General features: G+C 41.0%; 1 protein-coding gene across 1 annotated transcript in view; it reads left to right on the forward strand.

Moving 5' to 3' along the window:
* LOC146060647 (S-adenosyl-L-methionine-dependent tRNA 4-demethylwyosine synthase TYW1-like) overlaps nucleotides 1-22047 on the forward strand; it is a 173954-nt gene that overhangs the window by 17722 nt on the left and 134185 nt on the right. Inside the window, exons 5-7 of the mRNA XM_083174075.1 lie at nucleotides 7190-7384; nucleotides 9537-9824; nucleotides 10706-10825. Of these exons, the coding sequence (XP_083030201.1) occupies nucleotides 7190-7384; nucleotides 9537-9824; nucleotides 10706-10825 (603 nt within the window). The remainder of the gene's footprint in view (nucleotides 1-7189; nucleotides 7385-9536; nucleotides 9825-10705; nucleotides 10826-22047) is intronic.

Below are 22047 nucleotides of genomic sequence, written 5' to 3' on the forward strand. Positions count from 1 at the left end.
ATTTAAGAAAAAATACATTGTACATTAAACCCACAGATACATTAATAAACATAAAAATATATAAAATGACTGTGTCCCTTTGCCAATTTCTGCCAATATTTATTTTCCAGAGAAAACTGATAATGTGGATTTCAATAGCCAGGTTAATGGTGTTATTTCAGATGATCATATCCACAGAGTTCAAAAGTTTCCAATTGATACTGTTTAAATAGCTGGAGATGGAGCAAGTCCAGATATAACCAGATGTTTTGAGGGTCAATTGGACCGTAATTCTGGCATACACATAGATATCAGTAGTCAGTATTATGGTTGAAATACGGAGGCACCTGTATTATTCTCACTTTTAGCCTTTGGTTTATACACTGTCAGTACAGGTAGTGTGGAGACAGGCAAACACGCACTTTCACAGTTACCTTCCTGGATTTTATATGCCGTATAGTTCCTCAACCTGAAGTCTTCTGAGGAAACCGTCCGATTAGTACGACGGAGAAACTAGTCAAGAGCTCTCCCTGCCTGTGATGCCCTTGTCCTTGCCTGCCTGTATCTCACTGCGCCAAAGGAACCCTCTTTAAAGTGACAGACTGCAAGACACACATATGCTACAAAGCGGAGCACGGCACAAGCCGCCAATCACCTGCTGGAAGCTGAGGTAGCTATACCCTCTAACTGCCGCGACATCCATTTCCCCGCAGCGTCCGTCATCCGGCGGTCGGCTCCCTGACACAGCGAGCAGGTCTCCATGCTGTGGTCAGGTTGAGGAACTATACGGCATATAAATCCAGGAAGGTAACGGAAAGTGCGTGTTTGCCTGTCTCCACACTACCTGTACTGACAGTGTATAAACCAAAGGCTAAAAGTGAGAATAATACAGGTGCCTCCGTATTTCAACCATAATACTGACTACTGATATCTATGTGTATGCCAGAATTACGGTCCAATTGACCCTCAAAACATCTGGTTATATCTGGACTTGCTCCATCTCCAGCTATTTAAACCGTATCAATTGGAAACTTTTGAACTCTGTGGATATGATCATCTGAAATAACACCATTAACCTGGCTATTGAAATCCACATTATCAGTTTTCTCTGGAAAATAAATATTGGCAGAAATTGGCAAAGGGACACAGTCATTTTATATATTTTTATGTTTATTAATGTATCTGTGGGTTTAACCCCTTCCCGACATTTGACGTACATGTACGTCATGGCTGGGATGTACTTCCCGACACATGACGTCACTGATCAGCAGTTTTTTGTTTTTTTTGAAGAGTGCAGTGGGGTTTTGTTTTTACACCCACGTTGCTTTTGTGGGTGTCCTGTGGCCGCTGAGCGCTGATCAGTGACGTACATCACTGAACAGCATTTTTGGCACAGGGTTGATATAATTTTTTTTCTGCAGTTTTTTTTAATTGTTTTTTTTTTCGGAGAGTGCTGTGGTTTTTTTTTTTTTTATTGTTTTTACACCCACGGAGCTTTTGTGGGTGTCCTGTGCCCGCTGAGCGCTGATCAGTGACGGACGTTACTGACCAACATCTGTGCTCAGTTTTTGGTGCAGGAGCTTTTTTTTTTTCTTTTAAACTTAAACGTGTTAAAGCACTACATACACACTACATACCCCCGTGTTGAAATAAAGTTTGTACCCCCCCCCTACACTATACACGTGTTGAAACACTACAATTAAAAATAATAAAAATGTCCCAATCATCGCAAAGACTGTTTTCAGCAGAGGAGGCATATGCCCTTCTTGCCTCTGACACTGACACAGCCAGTGAAGTAAGCGATGAATTGGCATTTGTCTTAAGCATCTCTTCCTCCTCTGATGATGAGGGACCCCCTCAAAGACGCCCCCGTAGAGCAGCTAAGACCCCCCCCCCCCCAATGATTGATCTCGTATGGACCCCACCACCAGACAATTTTGAGCCCCAGGTTCCTGAGTTTTTGGCCAACCCAGGAATCCAATTTGATAGTACAGGCCTCAAAGAAATTGACTTTTTCAAAGTCTTTTTCTCTGATTTTATAAATTTAATGGTGGACCAAAGTAATTTATATGCCCAGCAGTTTATTGCCCAAAACCCCACGTCATCATTTGCTAGGTGGACCCCTGTAGATGCAGTAGAGATGATGACGTTTTGGGGTCTGGTGTTACATATGGGCATAGTTAAAAAGCCAGAAATTAGGCAATATTGGAGTACAGATGTTCTGTACAGCACCCCACTTCATCGTATGGCCATGACCCGGACTCGTTTTGAGACGATCCTTAAATTTTTGCATTACAACGATAATGCACAGTGCCCACCCAGAGATGATCCCACCTTTGACCGGCTATTCAAAGTCAGGCCGGTCATTGATCATTTCAGCGCCAAATTTGCTGAGATGTACATCCCCCAAAAATTCATTTGTGTGGACGAGTCACTTATACATTTTAAAGGAAGGGTTAAATTCCGCCAGTACCTTCCCAATAAGAGGGCAAGGTATGGCATAAAAATGTATAAGCTGTGCGAAAGTACCTCAGGGTACACCCACAGGTTTAGGGTATATGAAGGGAAGGACACAAGAATTGAACCGCCAGAATGCCCCCCCTCCCTCGTAGGTGTTAGTGGAAAAATTGTCTGGGATTTAGAGGTACAGCAGCTTGCGGTACTGTGCGCAAGAACCAAAGAGGCCTCCCAAAAACGCACGTTGCCCAATTACTGAGAAAGGGTGAAAGCAGGGGAATATGCACCGAAAATATGTTGTTGGTCAAATATAAGGACAAGAGGGATGTCCTTATACTGACAACAATTCACGGAGACAGTACCACCTCCGTCCCTGTACGAGGTACCAGTACCCACACCTCAAAACCTATTTGTATCCTAGATTACAATAAGTACATGGGCGGAGTGGATCTTTCAGATCAGGTACTGAAGCCGTACAGTGCCCTGCGGAAAACAAAAATCTGGTACAAGAAGCTGGCCGTGTATATCATCCAGATGGCACTGTATAACGCTTACGTACTATTCCGTTCTACCAGCCAGACGGGGACATTTATGCACTTTCAAGAGGAAGTCATAAAGGGCCTAATATTTGGGAACCAGCAGGCAGAGGGCCCCAGTACTTCTAGTACTGGCCCCCGTACTTCTAGTACTGGCCCCCGTGTTGTATCAGGGCAGCATTTTCCAAACGAAATCCCCTCCACTGGAAAAAAGGGCACGACACAAAAAAGGTGCAAAGTTTGCTATAAAAAGGGAATACGAAAGCAAACTATTTTCCACTGTGAAACTTGCCCCGACAAACCCGGCCTATGTATGAAGGAGTGCTTTAAAATATACCACACATCTATGGATTATTAGGTTCATTATTTCACCGTGCTTCGGGGGTCTTGCTAATGCGACATAGCACCCACCATTCATTCCACCAGAATCTGTGCTGCAAAATCCAAATATCACTCCTTCCCTTCTGAGTCCTGCCATGCACCCAAATAATATTTTTTGGTCACATATGAGGCATTGCCGTACTCGGGAGAAATTGGGGCACAGATTTTTGGGTGCTTTGTCTCCTTCATTCCTTGTGAAAATGAAAAATTTTGAGCCAGAACTGCATTTTTGTGTAAAAAAATTTAATTTTTCATTTTCACAGCCCAGTTGTACCACAATTGGTGAAACCCCTGGGGGTTTGAAATGTACACTAGATGAATTCCCTGAGGGGTGTAGTTTGCAAAATGGGGTCACTTGTGGGGGGGTTCCTAACTTTTAGCATCTTATGGTGCCTAGAAACCTACATGGTGCCTAAAAAATAATCTCATAAAAAGGAGGCTCCAAAATCAAGTAGGTGCTCCTTCTATTATGAAGCCTGTGGTTTGGTCAACGTGCACACTAGGGCCACATATAGGATATTTATGAAAACAAAAGAATTGGGGGAATCAATTTTTAGTCACATTTCTCTAGTAAAATCTACTGTGTTCCTTAGAAAAATGTATTAAAATTGAAAATCTGCAAAAAAAATGAAATTTTGAAATTTCACCTACACTTTGTTTTAATTCCTGTGAAACACCTAAAGGGTTAACAAACTTCCAAAATGCTGTTTTGAATACTGTGAGAGGGGTGCAGTTTTTGAAATGGCATCATTTATGGAGGTGTCTCACATACAAGTTCCTCAAAGTCACATCAGAACTGAACTGGTCCCTAAAAAAATCAGTGTTTGAAATTTTCTTGAAAATTTGAGAATTTGCTATTCATATTTTAAGCCTCCTAGTGTCCAAAAAAAATAAAAGGAGGTTGAAATAATGATGGAAACATAAAGTAGACATATGGTCTATGTTAGTTATTAACTATTTTGAGTGGTATGATTATTTGTCTCACAAGCAGAAAATTTAACATTTTGAAAATTGCAAAATTTTCCATTTTTTTACGACATTTTGGTATTTTTCACAAAAAAACACAGACTGTATCGACCAAAATTTACCACTAACTTGAAGTACAATGTGTCACGAGAAAACATTCTCAAAATCACTGGGATAAGTAAAAGCAAAAAAAAGTTATCCCCACTTAAGTGATACATGTCAGATTTGAAAAAAAGGGCTCTGTCAGGAAGGCAAAAACAGGCTGTGTCGGTAAGGGGTTAATGTACAATGTATTTTTTATTAAATATAATCTGTGTTTAAGGAAGCTTAAATAAAATAGTATTTTTATACAGTGATATTTTTTAGTGTCTCTTGCGCTCTCTCTCTCTATATATACACACACATACACACACATACTTGTTTATTTGGTTTAACTTTATTAAGGACTACAGAGAGCCTTAATTGAGAGCAGCAAGTCACACTTCTTGACAAACTACACCAGTTGATTGCTAAATTCAAACTAGCTGTGCGCCCGATTATTTGGCCTCTTTTTCTACCCCCCTCAAGTTTGTTCCTGGGACCGTGTGTCTAAACTTATCACACGTGCCCCAGAGACTTCTGGGGAGGGTGATTAGAGGACCAGAGTTTTGTTGTGATTGTATTCGATTTTTCTGCCCTACGATCACTAGACTGGTTCTGCAAATGTTTGCACAGTACCTAGCCAAGCTGCCCTACACAGTAATGACCCTTATGCCAAATCATTTCTTATCGGTATTCCCTGACAACATATTCCCCAAACATCAAACAGTAATGTCCCTTACAAATTGTGGCCCACACTTATGCACTATATGGTTGTAATGTACATGCATATTGTAATAAATACAAGGTGGTGAAACATCAGAGTACAAATGGATCCTCTAAGTAGGGTAAAAGATCACAAAGAAATGAAATATTCTTGGTATGGGAGAAGGCGGTCCTGACATGGAGCTTCATCCATGCACAGATAATTGGGGTGGCGGTTGATGCATGTAAATTGAAGGATATTTAACTAAGAGGCTGGTTGTCAGTTGTATGGATAGCACTGTAAAATTTGTGGTCAGATAACCGAACATGCCTAATATGCAAATCCACAAAATTTAAAGCCATTACGGTTTAAATGCCAGTGGTAATATCACCTGTGGCATTATTGTAGACAGAAAATGTATTTATGCTATGCTACAGTACATCAGCTCATCTCACTTTTCAGAGTTAGAGTAAGGGCAGCACATCTTACCTGACCTACATATCAGCTGTCTGCAGCCAAATTGATTTAGTTTCGCATTTGTGAATTTTTATGAACGGTTTCTCAAAATTGCTAGTTGTGCCAGTGAATTTAATGGCACATTAGCATTAACATTGTTTATGGCCCAACATGACCTTATCTTGATAGGAAGCTACTCCATCTGTGATTGAAAAAAAATAAAATGCAAATTTTCTTTGCTCCAATTATTTTGTAAGCCTACATTATATAAACTCTTCTACACTACACCTTTCGATGTCGAGTAACAGACCACAGGAACAGCTCGCAAATAACAAAGGATATCATGAGGGAACGTTCACTCTCCGAAATACTTACTTTTTTTTTTTTCTTTTTTCGTATGTACTGTGTATGTGTGACATTACTTTCTGGAGCCTTCCTAATTTAATGTTTCATGCCAAGTATCATTTTATTCTAAGTATATACCTTATAGCAGGCATTCCCAACCACGTTCCTCAAAGCACACCAACAGTGCAGATTTTAGTGATATCCAGGCTTGAGCACAGGTGACTTAATTAGTACCTGAGTGATTCTGATTCAGCCATCTGTGTTGAAGCCTGGATATCACTAAAACCTGCATTGTTGGTGTGCCTTGTTGACCGTGGTTGGGAATGCTTGCCTTATAGGGACAGTCAATTACCCGCCTTGTTTACCGTGCAAGTAAAGCTTTAATGCCCGGAACTATTCCATTATTGGTCATTTTCTTTGCACGATAAACCACGGGTATTGTGAGTTAAGTTCTGGGGTCTGTGGGTACCCTGTGAGTTGAGTCCCAGAGAATGCATTTCATATTAATTTTCTTTGCAGCTATCGGCTCTGCGGTAAGATCCCTGTTAAGTGCACCAACTGCAACTTAATTTGCACAAATGTACCCACTAACTGAAACGTACTGGGCTAATAGCACTATTGAAATAGCACTGTCTTTACTTTGTGTATGGTGTTGAGTTTCTTTAAGGTCTGAGTATCCCTTTTAAGTCAGCAGCAGGATGAGATTGAAACAGATCCACCTCTGGTTACTACTTCATGATCATCTAAGCTCCGATATTGTTGACTGGTGGATTGTTATACACAGCGTTGACACTTCTGGATGCACACTTCTTGGACTCTATTAGCTGAAAGCACAATTCCCCTACATTGTTACCTTGGTTGTCTCACGTCATCATTTGGGGAATGTCGGTTCATCAAATGCTCTTGTTTGTAAATCATCTTTAATATTGCATTTATAATTGTAAATGATTGGTATGATGAACGTAGAAAAAGTAATAATTTAACTTCGTATGTTTCATTTTAAAACCTTGTTGGGAGATCTTAGCTTGTTTGCTCAACCAAAGATATCTGAAGTGTTTTTTATTTTATAGCTGTTCCTCACACTTAAGTAAATAAGTGCAATGAGGCCATATAAAATATACAGAACGTAAATGTATTTGGTACAGTAGTTTATAAAGCCTTTTTACGTTGAATTGGTACATCTTAAAAATTGTGAGTGGTGTTTTTAGATTAACAGTATCGATATTTTCTTACATGAATATTTGATTATTTTTAATTTATTTATTTTTAAATCCTTTTACTATAGACAACAAGTCAAAACATATGCGTCTTCCTAGTTGCTACTTACACTGATGGACTGCCTCCTGAAAGTGCAGAATGGTTCTGCAAATGGTTGGAAGAAGCCTCCAATGATTTCCGCTTTGGAAAAACGTTTCTCCAAGGCTTGAGATATGCTGTGTTTGGATTGGGAAACTCTGTATACAGCAGTCATTACAATACGGTAATTTGTTTGTGTGTCTTGGTAGTTTTTGTTTTATTATTCTGACCGTAGTAGAAGACCAAAAAAATGTGTTGAAAGTTATTATCCAAGCAACTAGCAGCTTTATTTCTGGGGCCCATCGGAGCGCTGCTGACTGTTTAAAGAGCTGCATCCATCCAACCGTATAGGTTTTTTTTTTATTTTTTATTTTTTTATTTAAACTCTCCTTAAATAATATGAATCAGTGATATAAAACAATGACCTGCATGTCCCTCAAGCTCTAAGCCCCATATTTAATTGATTTGCTGGCCCTGAGCTCTTAGGCACCATGGTTTAAACTCTATACTAGACTCCTCCTTTTTCTTAGGTAGCAATGCTGCTTCAAGAACAGTGTCCAAACTCCTATAAATGTGTAGGTTTGGAACCATTTTCTTGAGACACAAGCTTATATACTTATTTTATTATGTATGTGCTGTTTGGTTTTCAACATGATGACCATATGCAACCTAATTCATAAACCGAACGTTACTTGTGATGTATTGGGTGCTAATTAATTCAGTTGATGAGGGCAGGCTAGCAAATTATGTTGAATTCGTGTAGGGAAAAACTAATAATATATTCTTTCAGTCTAACTTGAAGTGCTACCACAAACTCACATCTGTGTAAAACTTTCTCTGCTTTGTTGAGTCCATGTGATTGTGTGCCTGTTTGTAAGTTTCTAAAGCTGGGTTTGCACGTAACAATGTGTGTACCCAACTGGTAGGACGGCCAGTGTACCATTAAATCATCTGTCCTATACACACTGAATGATATATTGGGCAGCATAGTTTTCACAGCCTCATTCCAGTTCATGCCATTGTTTGCTCAGTCATCCTGATGGACAACCAGAGAAGCGACCTACGGCAGCATTCTAGTTGCGGTACACAAGACAAAGTGCCTGGTCCATTGACCCAATGTGCTGGATCAATACATATGACCTAGGGTGGTGGTTCACAAACTGTGTGCCTAGGCTCCCTGGGGTGCCTCGGAGCACTTTCAGGGGTGCCTCAGGTTGGTGGTCCAGAACCAATTCAAATTATTTATGGCCAATGAAATAGGACAAATCGGTGCTTGTGGCTTCAAATAATAAAATATGTGGGTAAACAGAAGTGAATCATGTTCTTCACCACATAACTGGACCTAAGGATAACATTTACTCACAATTTAATGTAATATTTTTTCTAAAATTTTCAGTAACAAACTCTGCCTACGGGTGCCTTGAAAAATATTCTTATACTGTAGGGTGCCGTGATTCAAAAAGTTTGGGAACCACTGGCCTAGGGTGTACCCAGCTTTAGTCTTTATCAAATTAAATCTTAGCAGCGGTAATGTGTGTATACCTCTGGGCAATTTCATTGGTCACTTTTCATCTCTTGTCAGGTTTTAATTTACAACCTCTTACCTCTGTTCATTATTATCTGTGTAATAGTGTTGCCATAATATCCATTTAATCCTGGACACCTGTGGTTTACACAGGTTCTGAGGCTGAATAAAACCATGTGAAATCAAGCTTGAAAGCAGTTAGCCACAGAATCTGTGTAATTCATAGGTGTCATGTGTTAAAGATATCTATTATGGCAATTCTACCTTCTAACCACCATAAACATCAGTATTATTCAGCATGGCATCTATATGTATAAAAGGCTAAATACTATTCAACTCTGAGGTAATGTACCGCTAGTGACCACTAGAGGGTCACCTGATGAACCAAATTATTCCTCAGCAGAAAGTGATGACAAATGATATGGAGAAAGAAGGCTGTGAACAGAGATTGGAGGCGGTAGTAGCAGATAGGAAATAAGCCATCATTTTGTCGGGCTTTTAAAAAGTACACTTTTTTAAAAGGTTCCAATGCAATATAATAGTATTGTTCCTATATGCCCTGCAACAACAGAGTGCCATCAAATTAAGGCATACCTGTTATCATCTTTCTTGTGCACATTCAACATTTATTTTACATTGTACCTCTCCTCAGCATATAGCTGCAGTCAATGTTTGTTAATTATACTGGTTACTGTGTTCACCTTCTTATAGAAGAGCATGAAGTCAGCTGTTATCCTGCTGGCCATTCTTATTCATTAGTACCAAGTGTGACCTTCTTATGCTCTGTATCACATTTATGTTTAATCTGCAGGTTGGTAAAAATATTGATAAGTGGCTGTGGCTGCTGAGTGCCAGTCGTGTGATGACTCGGGCAGAGGGAGACTGCAATGTTGTGAAGAGCAAGCATGGCAGCATGGAAGCAGACTTCAGTGCTTGGAAAGCAAAGTTCTTAAGCCGGTTGCAAGCTCTGATAAAAGGAGAAAAGACTTGCAGAGGGAAGTGTAAGAATGGAACATGCAAATCTAAAAAGAAACCTCATACTGATGACATGGATGAAGATCAGAACAGGCACGAGGAGTCTGAGCATGATGGCTCTGAGGTAATACTGTACCCAAACTGTTACACCTTGTGCACAACACTGTACAATATTGGGGGCACACACTGTATTGTGAACAACAAAGTGTGAAAAGTTAAGTTCTGGATTGTGAGAACCAACCCAAAGTAGTTGCAATTTTCAGATGTGTCTACATACATCTGTAATCAAACCACACCAAGTATCCCTTTACACACATTACTGAAAAAAGAAAATGGCAATCCCTCAAACTTTCGGTTTATCATGAGTATTCAATTCTCTCTCTTTATTTTACTTTAAATTGTAAGTTGCTTCATATACAGCTAACACCGAAAGTGCAGCATATTGCCATGATGTCACACAGGTGATACATTTAAAATAAATCACTATAAATATCTGGAAATCTTAGTCATGCCATATATCGCAAGACAGGTGACTGAGGACACAGGAATGGGTGAAGGAGGGTGCATTTAGTCACGTCTGTTTGAATGAACCACATAAAATGTATTTACTGGGAATTTGCAATGGTGATCTTTTTCTGAGATAACCTAATGCATCCTTAAGGCCCCCATCCACTAGTCAGATTTGTTCTGTTTTCATCAGATTTGGACGGATCAGACAGACTGATCTGAAGAAAAAAGGCCAAATATGAGCTTCCTCAGATCACATGTGCGGCTGAGTCTCTGATCCATCTTACAAAAAAATCCTTTGTGCTGCACCAAAGATCCATCGGATCTGAATATGTCAGGGGTCTATCACAGGTCTGACCAGATGTATCTGAAGTGAATAGAGAGAAATATTAGCCCATGGTCAAAGCCGAAGAGTTAATCCTTTGCGCAATGGATGGGGGGGCTTTAGAGTAGCACTACATGCTTGTCTTTATAATAACTAGTATGTTTGGTTCACAGGAGGAGTTATATGAAACCACCAGTGGTTCTGAATCTGAAGGGGAGGGAGAGACTGAAAGTGGTGGTCTTATAGATGTTGAAGATTTAGGAAAAGCGATGAGCAGCATGAAAAAAGCCAAGGTATGTTACAAGATGTATTACATACATACATACATACATACATTCATTATATGAACAGTATGTTATCTGTGTACAGTTTATACAGTATGTCAATGACCAAGGGGCTATACTCCTTTATCGGTATTGTTGTTCCCAATAGAATAGGTGATGGGTTAAATGAAAGTTAACCTTATAATATTGGTATTCATGAGGATTGTACCAATTCTTGCAGATGCCACATAATGTAATAGGAGGTAATAAAATGTAAGGGCGGTTACAAGGGGCACCCTGTGCTTGCATGAGAAGTACAGTTTTCTGTAACCTTTTATAATTATGTGTATATGATACTAGACCCTTACTTACTCCCCATATTGTGTGTTTTCAGGTGCTTATCATGGTATACTTGGTCAATACATATTTCACACCAATGCAGGGCCAAAAGTTTCCTAAGAAATTCAGCACAAATGATTAAGTAAATTGTTCTCCTACTATTGTAAAGAGCAACGGAATCTGCTGCGCTATATAAGAAACTAAATAAATATCATCCTTGGGTTGAGTTATAGGAAAAGTTTAACACCAGTTATGAAACTGTTTTGATATATAAGCACGATAGAGGTTTAAACATTTTTTACTTGGTTAATACTTTTAAACTTTGTTCAGCTCTCACCATATATTGTGTGAACAATGCCGTATGTCTTTGCCTCTTGTTCATTTTGCACAAATGTTACAGAATTAACACACATAACAGTGCTTTTGTGCACTTAGAATCAGCAATGTTCTGTACAGTTATTTTTTTAAACCACAAGATGTCGCTAGATGTAGAGTTAAAATCACAACACCGTGACATGCTTGACAATGATAAAATTGTCTGCATTGCTCACTGCCTATGAATGGACTAATGGAATATTGTCAAAAACAAACTTCCCAAATTAATTGCTTTCCTTAAAGCATTCAATCTATTTTGAAGAACAATTTGGTCTCATTGTATTGAATTTCATCTTAGCTTACTAGGGCGTAGGGTCTGTTCATCAAAGAGGGCTAGTGCTTGGAGGTTAATGTGCACATTTGATTCCCATTGATTTAGTATTTATTTATTTTTATTTTTTTTGCTAAATTATTGTAGCCATAAAAATGTTATGCAATAAATTGTTAACAGAATGAATAATGGCACATATATAAACATCTGCGTTGTGTTCTCATTTTTGCCTCAGTGGTTTTCCTATTTGTTTAAAGCAGGGGTCTTCAACCCATGGCCCGCGGGCCACAAGTGGCCCGCTGAGTTGTTTTGACTGGCCCGCCTGTAAATGCTGTTTAAAAAAAACCCCAACCCTGTAAGTGCCGTTTAAAAAGCCAAAACCTTCCACGCTCATCCCTTTACATGGGGGACGTGGCGGAGGAGGATGTTCAGTGGCTGAGGTGGACGGCACATTGTGGATTTCCTGAAGCTGCGCACACATCCCGCCCTTTCAGAGAAGACAGCCGCCACCGCGTGACAACCGGCTCCAGACCTCTGATGCTGCGCACCCGTCCCTGCCTGCCTCCTTCTCATTGAAGCCAGCCGCCTCCGCCAGCAGGAGCAGCCCTCTGAAAGGGAAATACGGAGATTAAGGCAGGTTTCTTAAGGGGAGGGGGATGCGAGCTGCCTGCCTGCAATGCGGTGCTGACTGGGGGGGGGGGGGTGATATGGCTGCTATGCGGTGCTGACTGGGAGGGTGAGATGGCTGCAATGCGGTGCTGACTGGGGGGGGGGTGAGCTGGCTGCAATGCTGTGCTGACTTTCGGGGGGTAAGCTGGCTGCAATGTTGTGCTGAATATTGGGGGAGGGGAGCATCTGGCTGTGCAGTGCTGACTATGGGGGAGGGGGGCTGGCAGTGCTGTGCTGATTGTCAATGGGGGGGCTGTGCGGAGATGCCTATGTTTGGGGGGGAGGGAGCTGTGCTGTCTATCTATGAAGTGCTGTGCTTTATGGGTGCTGTGCTGGCTATCTAGAATTACCCCTTTCTGACCAGTGACACTACTGGTGGCATTTTATGAGGGACACTACTGGTGGCATTTTATGAGGGACACTACTGGTGGCATTTTATGAGGGACACTACTGGTGGCATTTTATAAGGGACACTACTGGTGGCATTTTATGAGAGGCACTGCTGCGGGCATCATATGTATAAGCATGAGTATTGGGGGCATTATAGTGCAATGGGCATCATGGTGTGTGGCATAATGTGTAATGGGCATTATGGTGTGTGGCACAATGGGCATTACAGATAAACAGTGTATATTGATTTAAGTAGCCTGTCATTGCTTGGGCTTGATTTGTGAGGAGTTCTAGGTCACTGTGTGGGCCTTCATGTTTATATGTCACTGTGCGGCCTTTAGCCAGCCAACTTAAGCGTGGAAGGACCACAACCATTCCTGCGGTAACCAATATCTGGTCATGCAGGTTGCAAAAGTGAAATGTCAGGTAATGGTTTTCCTGCTAGTTCACTCGCTTATAATTAGACCACACCCCTTTTGGGGAGCGCGCGCCCACGGCGCGCACAATTTCTTCAATATAATATTATGTATGGGGGAGCTGCATTTTTTTTCTTTTTTGCACTGGGACCCTAATTGTCTAGAAATAGCCCTGCTGCTGATTATATATTGGGGGCAGGGTTTATGTGTATGGGCAGCTGTGCCAACTATGTATGCCGGGGCTGTGATGTCTATCTATGAAAGGCTGTGCTAAATACCACAGTAGAGATTAGTGGCCCTCGGGCTTCGTTGAATTTTTTAATGTGGCCCACACTGTCGGAAAGGTTGAAGACCTCTGGTTTAAAGGATAGAAAGTGGCATGTATTTTCTTTCACCCCCAGAGCAAATCTGATTTGTTATGAAATCATTATTAGGAAAAATCCTCGGCAGCCCCACAATTGCCAAGTTTCCAATTGGCTTAATTAGTCCTTAGTTACCTTCAGAAGTGCTGTCTTCCTCCAAGATTTGGTCTTCAGCAGTGGTATGTGCGAGCAGTGGTAATGAGAGAGGCAGGCGGGTACTTTTGGCCAGGTCTGCTAGAGGGGCCCGGGTCTCACTCCCTCCTCCCTCGTTGCAGGGAGCCGGGCAGTGGGGAGAAAGATGACAGGCTGACCGCCGCAGCACAGCCTCTCTCTCCAGCTTAGTGCACACTGTTCAGTGCCATGCGGGAGAGACAGCTGCAGCTTGTCCGCTCTCTGTGTGTGTGCGCAATGATGATCCCGCCCGCCACCCTGCACAAATTACATTTGTAATTTGAATGCTGCACCAGAACTTGCATTGAGTATGACTACCAGTCAGCTGCCACAGTCCGTCTGAGGTGTTTGACAGAAGGAAAGAAAAATTGATAAGAGAGAGGGCATACTGCTGGGTGGCAGCAGCCTGCAAGTTAGAACCCATAAACTGCATGGACGATGTAATGGTTAGCATTACAGCCTCACAGCACTGAGGTCATGGGTTAGATTCCAGCCATGGCACCAACTGTGTGGAGTTTGTATTTTCTCCCTGTACTTGCGTGGGTTTACTCTGGGTACTCCAGTCTCCTCCCAAAAAAATATACTGGTGGGTTAACTGGCTCCCAACAAAATGTACCCTAGAATGTGAGCATGTACATGTGGAAGGGAATATAGATTGTAAGCTCCACTGGGGCAGGGAATGATGTGAAAGTCAAATATTTTCTGCCAAGCGCTGCGGAATGTGTGGTCTATATCAATAAAATAAACAATACAGTTCTACTCTACTAAGATAGAAGAGAAAAGCTATTTGTGTAGAACAGGCAAATGTGGGTGGCAGTGGTGAGGTGTTCCCATTGCCCAGAAACCCTCTTGGCAAGTGGCAATATGATTACTAGAGCTACTGCCACATCATGCAGTTTAAGGGACAGAACAGAGCTGCTACACATGCCCAGTGGTAGCAGCTTCTTCTATCCGGTTTATTTTGTCCTCAATCAGTTCTCTGCCCGGAGAGTAGCTACCAGGAAGAAGGGAAAGTAGCCTTTTGAGGTGGGAGAAGGGGAGCTTAGAACATGAAGTACTTCTTAGGTTTGTGTATTTATTTAGATAATACAATGTTTTAACCTTTTCCTGACCTATTTATATTTAAAAGCTTGATACAGCTTGTACTAAAGACACAAACTATAATGTTCAATATTATTAGTAAGTAACTTTTATTTAAATAGCGCGCTTTCTCCCACAGGACTCAAGGCGCTTTATTCCATACAGTGGCCAGTTTATAAAAAGACCAATCTTTACATTAATGTCCAGGGTCGTTACTTGGTTCTACTATGGCTCCCCCAGGCTCTGGCACTTGCTCCAATTTCTGCATAGTGGGAGATTATGGACTGCATTTGGAAACCTCCCTTTAAAAATCCTGCATTGGCCATTGGGGAGGGTGCATTTAAGAGTCTTTGGAGGCTGATGTTATGCAGCATTCAAAGTAAAAGAAATAACTTAGCAAATTTTTATTGCCTCAATGTGATTAACCAGTGTTTAGTCTACATTCTATAAAGTGTTTTTAAACCACTTTGCCATGGCACACTAGTGTGCATTGATCTGTTCTCAAGTGTGCCCCCCAGATCTAGTGATGCCCATACCAGTTTAAAGCCACCACCAGTTCAGCTGTTATTTACTGGTCACTTTGTTTCATGTAAGGGACCAATCAATGTATTTTATTTTTGTTACCTGTGGGGACCAGTGTGATTGATTTTGCTATGGAGGCCAATAGGTTTGTTTTTTTCCTGTGGTGGGCCAATGTGTTTTGCCCTGTGCGTATCTCATGGTGTGCCTTGGCAATTTTAAAATCTTATTTAGTGTGCCGCAAAGTAAAAAGGTTGAAAATCACTTTTCTATAGGGAATAATCTTTTGTCTTTACACTTCACGCAGTCTTGCATTCTTATGATAACCATTGCTAACCCTGCCATGGTGCAAAAATGTACAGTAAGTGAAAAGACTGAAACCACTGCCTTCAAGGTCAAACATGCCATTGTTATTTAAATACTCTCTAAAATTACATTAAAGACTAGTGACCGATCATTAAAATTGTACTGTCAGGGGACAGGATTTGAGCTAATGTATTATATCAGCTGCTAAAACATACGCCATACAGTGCAAGAGGTACAAAAGTAAGCAGTCATGCAGAAAATGGGTAGTAGCCCATACTTTTGGAGTATGTCTTGACCATTGTCAACTACTTAATCAGTCTCTAATTTCTAAAATCTGGCATCCTTAAAGTTGCTTCATGAGCTACTTACTCTAAATAGGAAGCCTTAAACCCTTACTTCACAACGTCAATTAGAACTTAATTTGGTCCCAATTACCACTACCCCAAAAATATATATTTCTAGTGTTTAGCAACTTTAGCGGGATGCATCATGCAAATGGTTCAGATTTTTTTAAAGCGCATAAACATGAAGCATATTAAATACAATACAGTACTTAAAAGATGTATGAAACTATTACTGAAAAAATATATCAAAGATATTCTCTGGCAAATATGTTTTTCTAAAACAAAAGGCCGAATTAACAGTAGTGCCTCACTTACATAATCCAAACTTTTTGTGGTATTGCAGGCTTCTAGAACAATCCTCCTTTTTCAGATTGCTCCCAAAAAAGTGAACACATTTTGTGTGTGAAAAGGTATTACATTCCGTTATGAGGCTGTGAAATGCCCCCTTTTATAAGCACAGGTCGGTTTCTGTGTGAAAACAAATTTGGTTTTACAACTTGGATGCACCATTTGAACTAGATCGGCTCTGATCTCAAAATGGCATCTTATTGGCTAACCGGCTTGTGTGTTTTCAATAGCCAATACGCTAAGTATGAACTTTTTTTTAAATCCAAGAATTGCTCTACTCTAATCTGAACCAGTGCTGGTTTTTGAGATGGATGACTTTCAAAGCAATTTTCCAAGTGACTATTGCCTTGCCTAGAAGGTTTGCTAAGTTACAAGCACTTGTAAAATCCTTTCATCTAAAGATAAAGTGGTCATGAGAGCTACCTTGCTTTTTTACTTCCAACCAGGAGATGAAAAAGGAGAAATAAATGTAGCTCTCATCAGATCAAGTGAAGAATCAATTTAGATTTGCCTAGGAATACAGAATAACTGGTCTGCAAAGAACATTTCCAAGCAGGCTGTTGCCCAATAGATAGAGTATATTTAGAGATGTTTTGGGTGAAAAAGGGCAGAGGCCTTGGGTACGGAGACTTGCAACGCTGCAGGCTGAACACCAAACCATATCTTCTGTATTCCTGATCAATTATGTATATTTTCTTCTATTTTCTTGTATGGATTCTTCACACAGTATTGATGTGCCCCCATTATAGTATCACTTAGGTACATCCCATTGAAATTACTACCATAGCTTATTGTAGTAGAAAAATAGGTACTTGTGTACTATCACGGCGCCCATCGCATCGCAGACCATAAGGCATGCGATGGTATGCGATGCGACGAGATTTCCCCCGATGTCATACAATGTTAAAATTTTGTATAGCATTGTATATGGCATAGAATGCCATACGATGCGACGCGATTTTAAATTGTATAAGCTCCCTAATGGGGGCTTACAATGTAAAATGCACCCCCACTATGAACGTGAACCCGAAGCGCAGCGAGCCCGCGAGGGACGGCGGTATGCGTCCTCTGACCTTTTCATACCCCCACTATCCACGTCGCCGTGGAGTTGATTTTATATAGTGTGGCAAGCGGACGCAGAATACATGTAAAGTAATACGCGTGCTCTCGCCACGCTTCGGACTCGGTGGTCGCTGCGCTCGCCACACTATATAGAATCAACTCCACGGCGACGTGGATAAGTGGGGGTATGAAAAGGTCGGAGGACGCGTAGCGCCGCCCCTCGCGGGCTCGCTGCGCTCTCCACGCTTTGGGTTGGCGTTCATACTGGGGGTGGCGTGGGGGTGCATTTAACATTGTAAGCACTTATACAATTTAAAATCGTATAGGGGGCTTAAATCGCATCGATGCGATTAAAAATCGTGCAACTTAATATCGGGGGCGCCGTGATAATACACAAGTACCGAAAAATACTAGTTATACTCCCTTGTAATTCCTTTATTTATAACTACTGCAGCAAAGGTTTCATTACGTTTTTTTTATTATTTTCAAACAATTGAAATTATTAAAGGTTGTGAACTTTCATGAAGATTCACTTCCTTTAATCAACTAAACAAGGCTAACCATCTGTGTCAATCATCCTGTTTACTGTTGTGCACTAGGAGTATTGTTCATTTTTTATTGACTTGTTTTATTTTTGTTATTTATGTGTATTTATATACATTACAAAAAGTTTACTTGTTTCTAGTAATAAGCACCAGACTGTTGTTTGTTATTACCAAGTGCAGTGATATGTTTTTTTTTTTTTTTTTGTATTATTTGTCTTGAACAATTTAGTAAGAGGCAATTTACACTAGCCTCTTATCACTTGGTGCAGGTAATTAATATTCCCCAAAGGTGGCTTTTGTATTTATCTGTGTTTATACTGATTTTTGTTTTTAAATGACCAAAATATGCAAATAACCGCTATTCAAACCTCATTCAGTATGTCTGCAGATTTATAAAGAAAAAATAAATAATAGAGGCCTCCCCCTCTCTTTATGTGCCCTGTGGGGTGGTCAGTTCACGAGTCCGAAATCAATTTGTAATGTTTCTAAAACTGATGCATTGTGTGTTTAGAAAAAATATGAACAATTTGTACTTGCTAACATTATGGGCAGGAAATATGTACACACATGGAAAAAGGTAATTTTTATTTTTTTTGGCTGCATTGACTGTGCATAAATGTTGCGGCGTGCCTCCCATTTTGAAAAACTCCACTTAAGAATTGGCTTTTGAACTGAGTAGCTTCGAACATGCACTCATAACTCATTGCAGATAAGGGTATGTCAAAATGTGACATTTGATTTGGCCATATTGCAGACTATAGGATTTTTTTCTAATGACCCAGACAGTAGTAGTAATAATAATCTCTGTAGTGTAACAGTACAGATAGGCCTTTATTAAATGCATTCCAGTTAATAAATATCCATAATATAATTTTAATAGTACCGTGTTCACATATAAGTTGATATATAAAAATAAAAAATGGATTATCATTACTGAATGACATCATTTTAACACCCTGTCATTTTGGCTAGCCTGTAGTATTGCTGAGTTACTATGGAAACCAACTATTTTCAGAATAAAGGTCTGAAAAGTGTTTCAGATGAATGATCTGACTTTTAAGTGTATTTGCAGACTCATTTGCACCAGATAATGGGTATAATAGGTATTTGTAATGCCTAAGAAGTTGAATGTATGAACTTTGTAGAGGAAACTCTTATCCTAGAAAAATGTTATGTTCAAACTGCCTCTTGGTCTGTCCATGTGTTCCATTCACTTGCCTATCAATTGAGCAAACAAGGGTTGACTAAGCTGAAATAATCTGTACTGTGAGCACGTTCATGATCTGTAGATAGATCCAGTTTAAGCCAGTTCTTCTATTAATAATGTGGTTCCCTGTGATAAATCTACAGTCTAGATACAGTCAGTAGGTAGACACAGTCAAAAGATTGACAAGCAAATGTTTGACCTGAAAACGGTTGACACATAAAGTTGACATTGGTTTTTACAATGATGTCACTTTTTTTTTCACTTTTGTTCGTGTTTTACCATCCATGTGTACTACAATTGAGAATGGTAATGCTCAAATCATGGCAAAGCGTTACGCACATTGAGTGTCCATGACAACCTTGACACACAATTTGAAAAATTCTTCCTTTTCCATGTTGACCTCTTGCTTGCGCCGAGATATACACTAGGTCGACATTGACAAAAGGTTGACATGCAATATCGACCTTTTTCATGTGTTAAACAATAGTAACCAACCTGTTGACTGTCTATCTAAACACAGTCTGTCTAATAATCCACACCCCTGTAATGATACTTTGTTTTCATTATGAGGATCTTAAACTAAACACGTTGTCACCATTCGGGTGTAAATGCTATTCATCTTCTCCATTGTATATAAAGCAATCAATGAAAACCTCCTTTTTAAAGTAGTTGCCATTTTTTGTATCTATAATGTCGTTTTTTTCTAGGGCCACACATATTGCGTTTTTAGCAGGATGCAGCAGTTTTTGGCAGGAAAAACTATTTTATGCCACTCGCGGCCAATTTCAGTATGTTGGTGCTGCTCCCAAGAGTCCAGTGGATGAATACATGATATCAAGAAGTAAAAGTAGACTTTGTTGGGGCACTCTCAGATGGGTCCCAGGGGCCAGTCCGTGCACAAACCAGTGAGCTAGTAAGCAAAATGAGCACCCAGGCGCCGCTGGTTTGTTCACGGACCGGTGCCTGGGACCTCCTTGAGAGTGCCCCAACAAAGAGAGTCTACTTTTTCTTCTTGATAACATCTCAGGCTGTTTGGGGAAAAATGGTGGCTGCCTTCGTGCAGTATGCTTAGTTCCACTACAATAGTTTTCAGTGGAACATTCTATGACGTTGGTCTGGGGAACCGACGTCCATGAAGCAGGAGTGTCGGACGTTGTCTCAAGAGACTCTTATTTCTCTTCAGTGGTGGTTTGATTTGGGCACTCTCCTGACGGGCAGGTCTCTGGTCAGTCTCATGTCTCATGGGTTGGGGTGCAGTAACCATGCATCTTAGGCTTCAGGGGACCTGTTTATCAGCGGAGTCTGTTCTGCCAATCAATATACTGGAACTTTGTGTGATTCTGAGGGCTCTTCAGGAGGCAGAAGAGGTCTTTTGAGGTTTGCCGGTTCAGATTCAGTCCGACAATACCACAGCGGTGGCGTATGTAAACCACTGGGGAGGGACTCGCTACTGGGCAGCAATGCTCAAGGTGTATCCTATCTTGAGGTGGGCAAAAGCCCATGTGCCGGCTCTGTCTGCCACTTTCATTCCGGTGTTCTTATAAGAAAAGTGACTTTGGGAAAATGGCTGCCCCCATACGAAAGACAGTTTTTTAAAACAGGTTTTCCTATGGGGCAGCCATTTTCTGAAAGACGCTTTTTTTTTCAGAAGTGCTTCCCCGACCATACTTCACTGCCGGGATCTACAACGAAGGTACCAGCTGCATGGCGGGTGTCGACACACGCGCTGCATGGGGGGGTGTCGACACATGCGGGGGGGGCGACACGCACGGGGGGGGGGGGCGGCTCCAGTGCTGCGAATATTTAATGAGTGCTCATTAAATATTCGCTGCTCTGAATTTAGGACCCAGCTCATTGGCTGGGTCCTAAATACCTTTTCAGACCCGGCTTTTGTTAAACGGTTAAGGGGTCCTGCACCTTTCATACCGCACAGATTACCATTTAAAAACGGCAATATACCGTTTACAAAGTGCGGTCTGAAAGGGGCATCAGTGGTGTGAGTGCCAAAAGGTTCCCATTTTTAAGCTGTCTAGAATACTGGATTTTCTTCAGGATGGTTTTATGGCGGGGTTGAGTCTCAAATCTTTGAAGATTGAGATTTCAATCTTGTCTGTTTTCTTTCAGAAATATATGTGGCTTTTTTTTTTACCGGAGGTACAGACCTTTTTGCAGCACATGGTGCCGTATCTAGCTGTCTTACCATCCTCCAGTGGCTTAGTGCAGGGCTTGACAAATCCCGGTCACCATGGCGACCAGATTCTGCTTCCTGTCGACCAGATTTTTCTTTCAAAAGAGAGGGGCTCTTTTTCCAGAGGTGCAGACATTATTGCAGGGCGTTGTGCACATTAAAACTCCTTTATAGTCAATCAGTGGCACCGTGGGACCTATCCTTGGTACTTTTGGTTTTGCAAAAGCCACCGTTCGAACCGTTGAGGTCTGCTGATATCAAGTTACTCACGCGGAAGCTGGCTTTCCTTCTTGCTTTGCATCGGCTAGGAGAGTTTCGGAGTTGGGGGCTTTTTCTTCTAAGATGCCATTTCTGGTGTTTCATGACGACAGGGCCATTTTAAGGACAGTCCCCAAGTTTCTACCTAAGGTGGTCTCAGATTTCCATTTAAACCAGGAGATTGTCTTTATGGTGTTTAGTCCTCCTGGGAGGGGAGTTCAGTTTTATACTGACGGGGCAAGCAGTGAAAGCGAGCTGGCAGCCCTGCTTGCAGTCACCGCTCACCCTGGCATTGAATACTCCTCTAATTGTGGGCCTTATTCTAGTTCACTCTTTCTGACAAAATCCTTCTTAGACAGACAAAACCATGTGCACTGCAGCTGGGGCAGATGTTACTTGTGC

The sequence above is a fragment of the Crinia signifera genome, chromosome 2 (genome assembly GCF_055691185.1).
Source record: "Crinia signifera chromosome 2, ASM5569118v1, whole genome shotgun sequence".
NCBI lineage: Eukaryota > Metazoa > Chordata > Amphibia > Anura > Myobatrachidae > Crinia > Crinia signifera.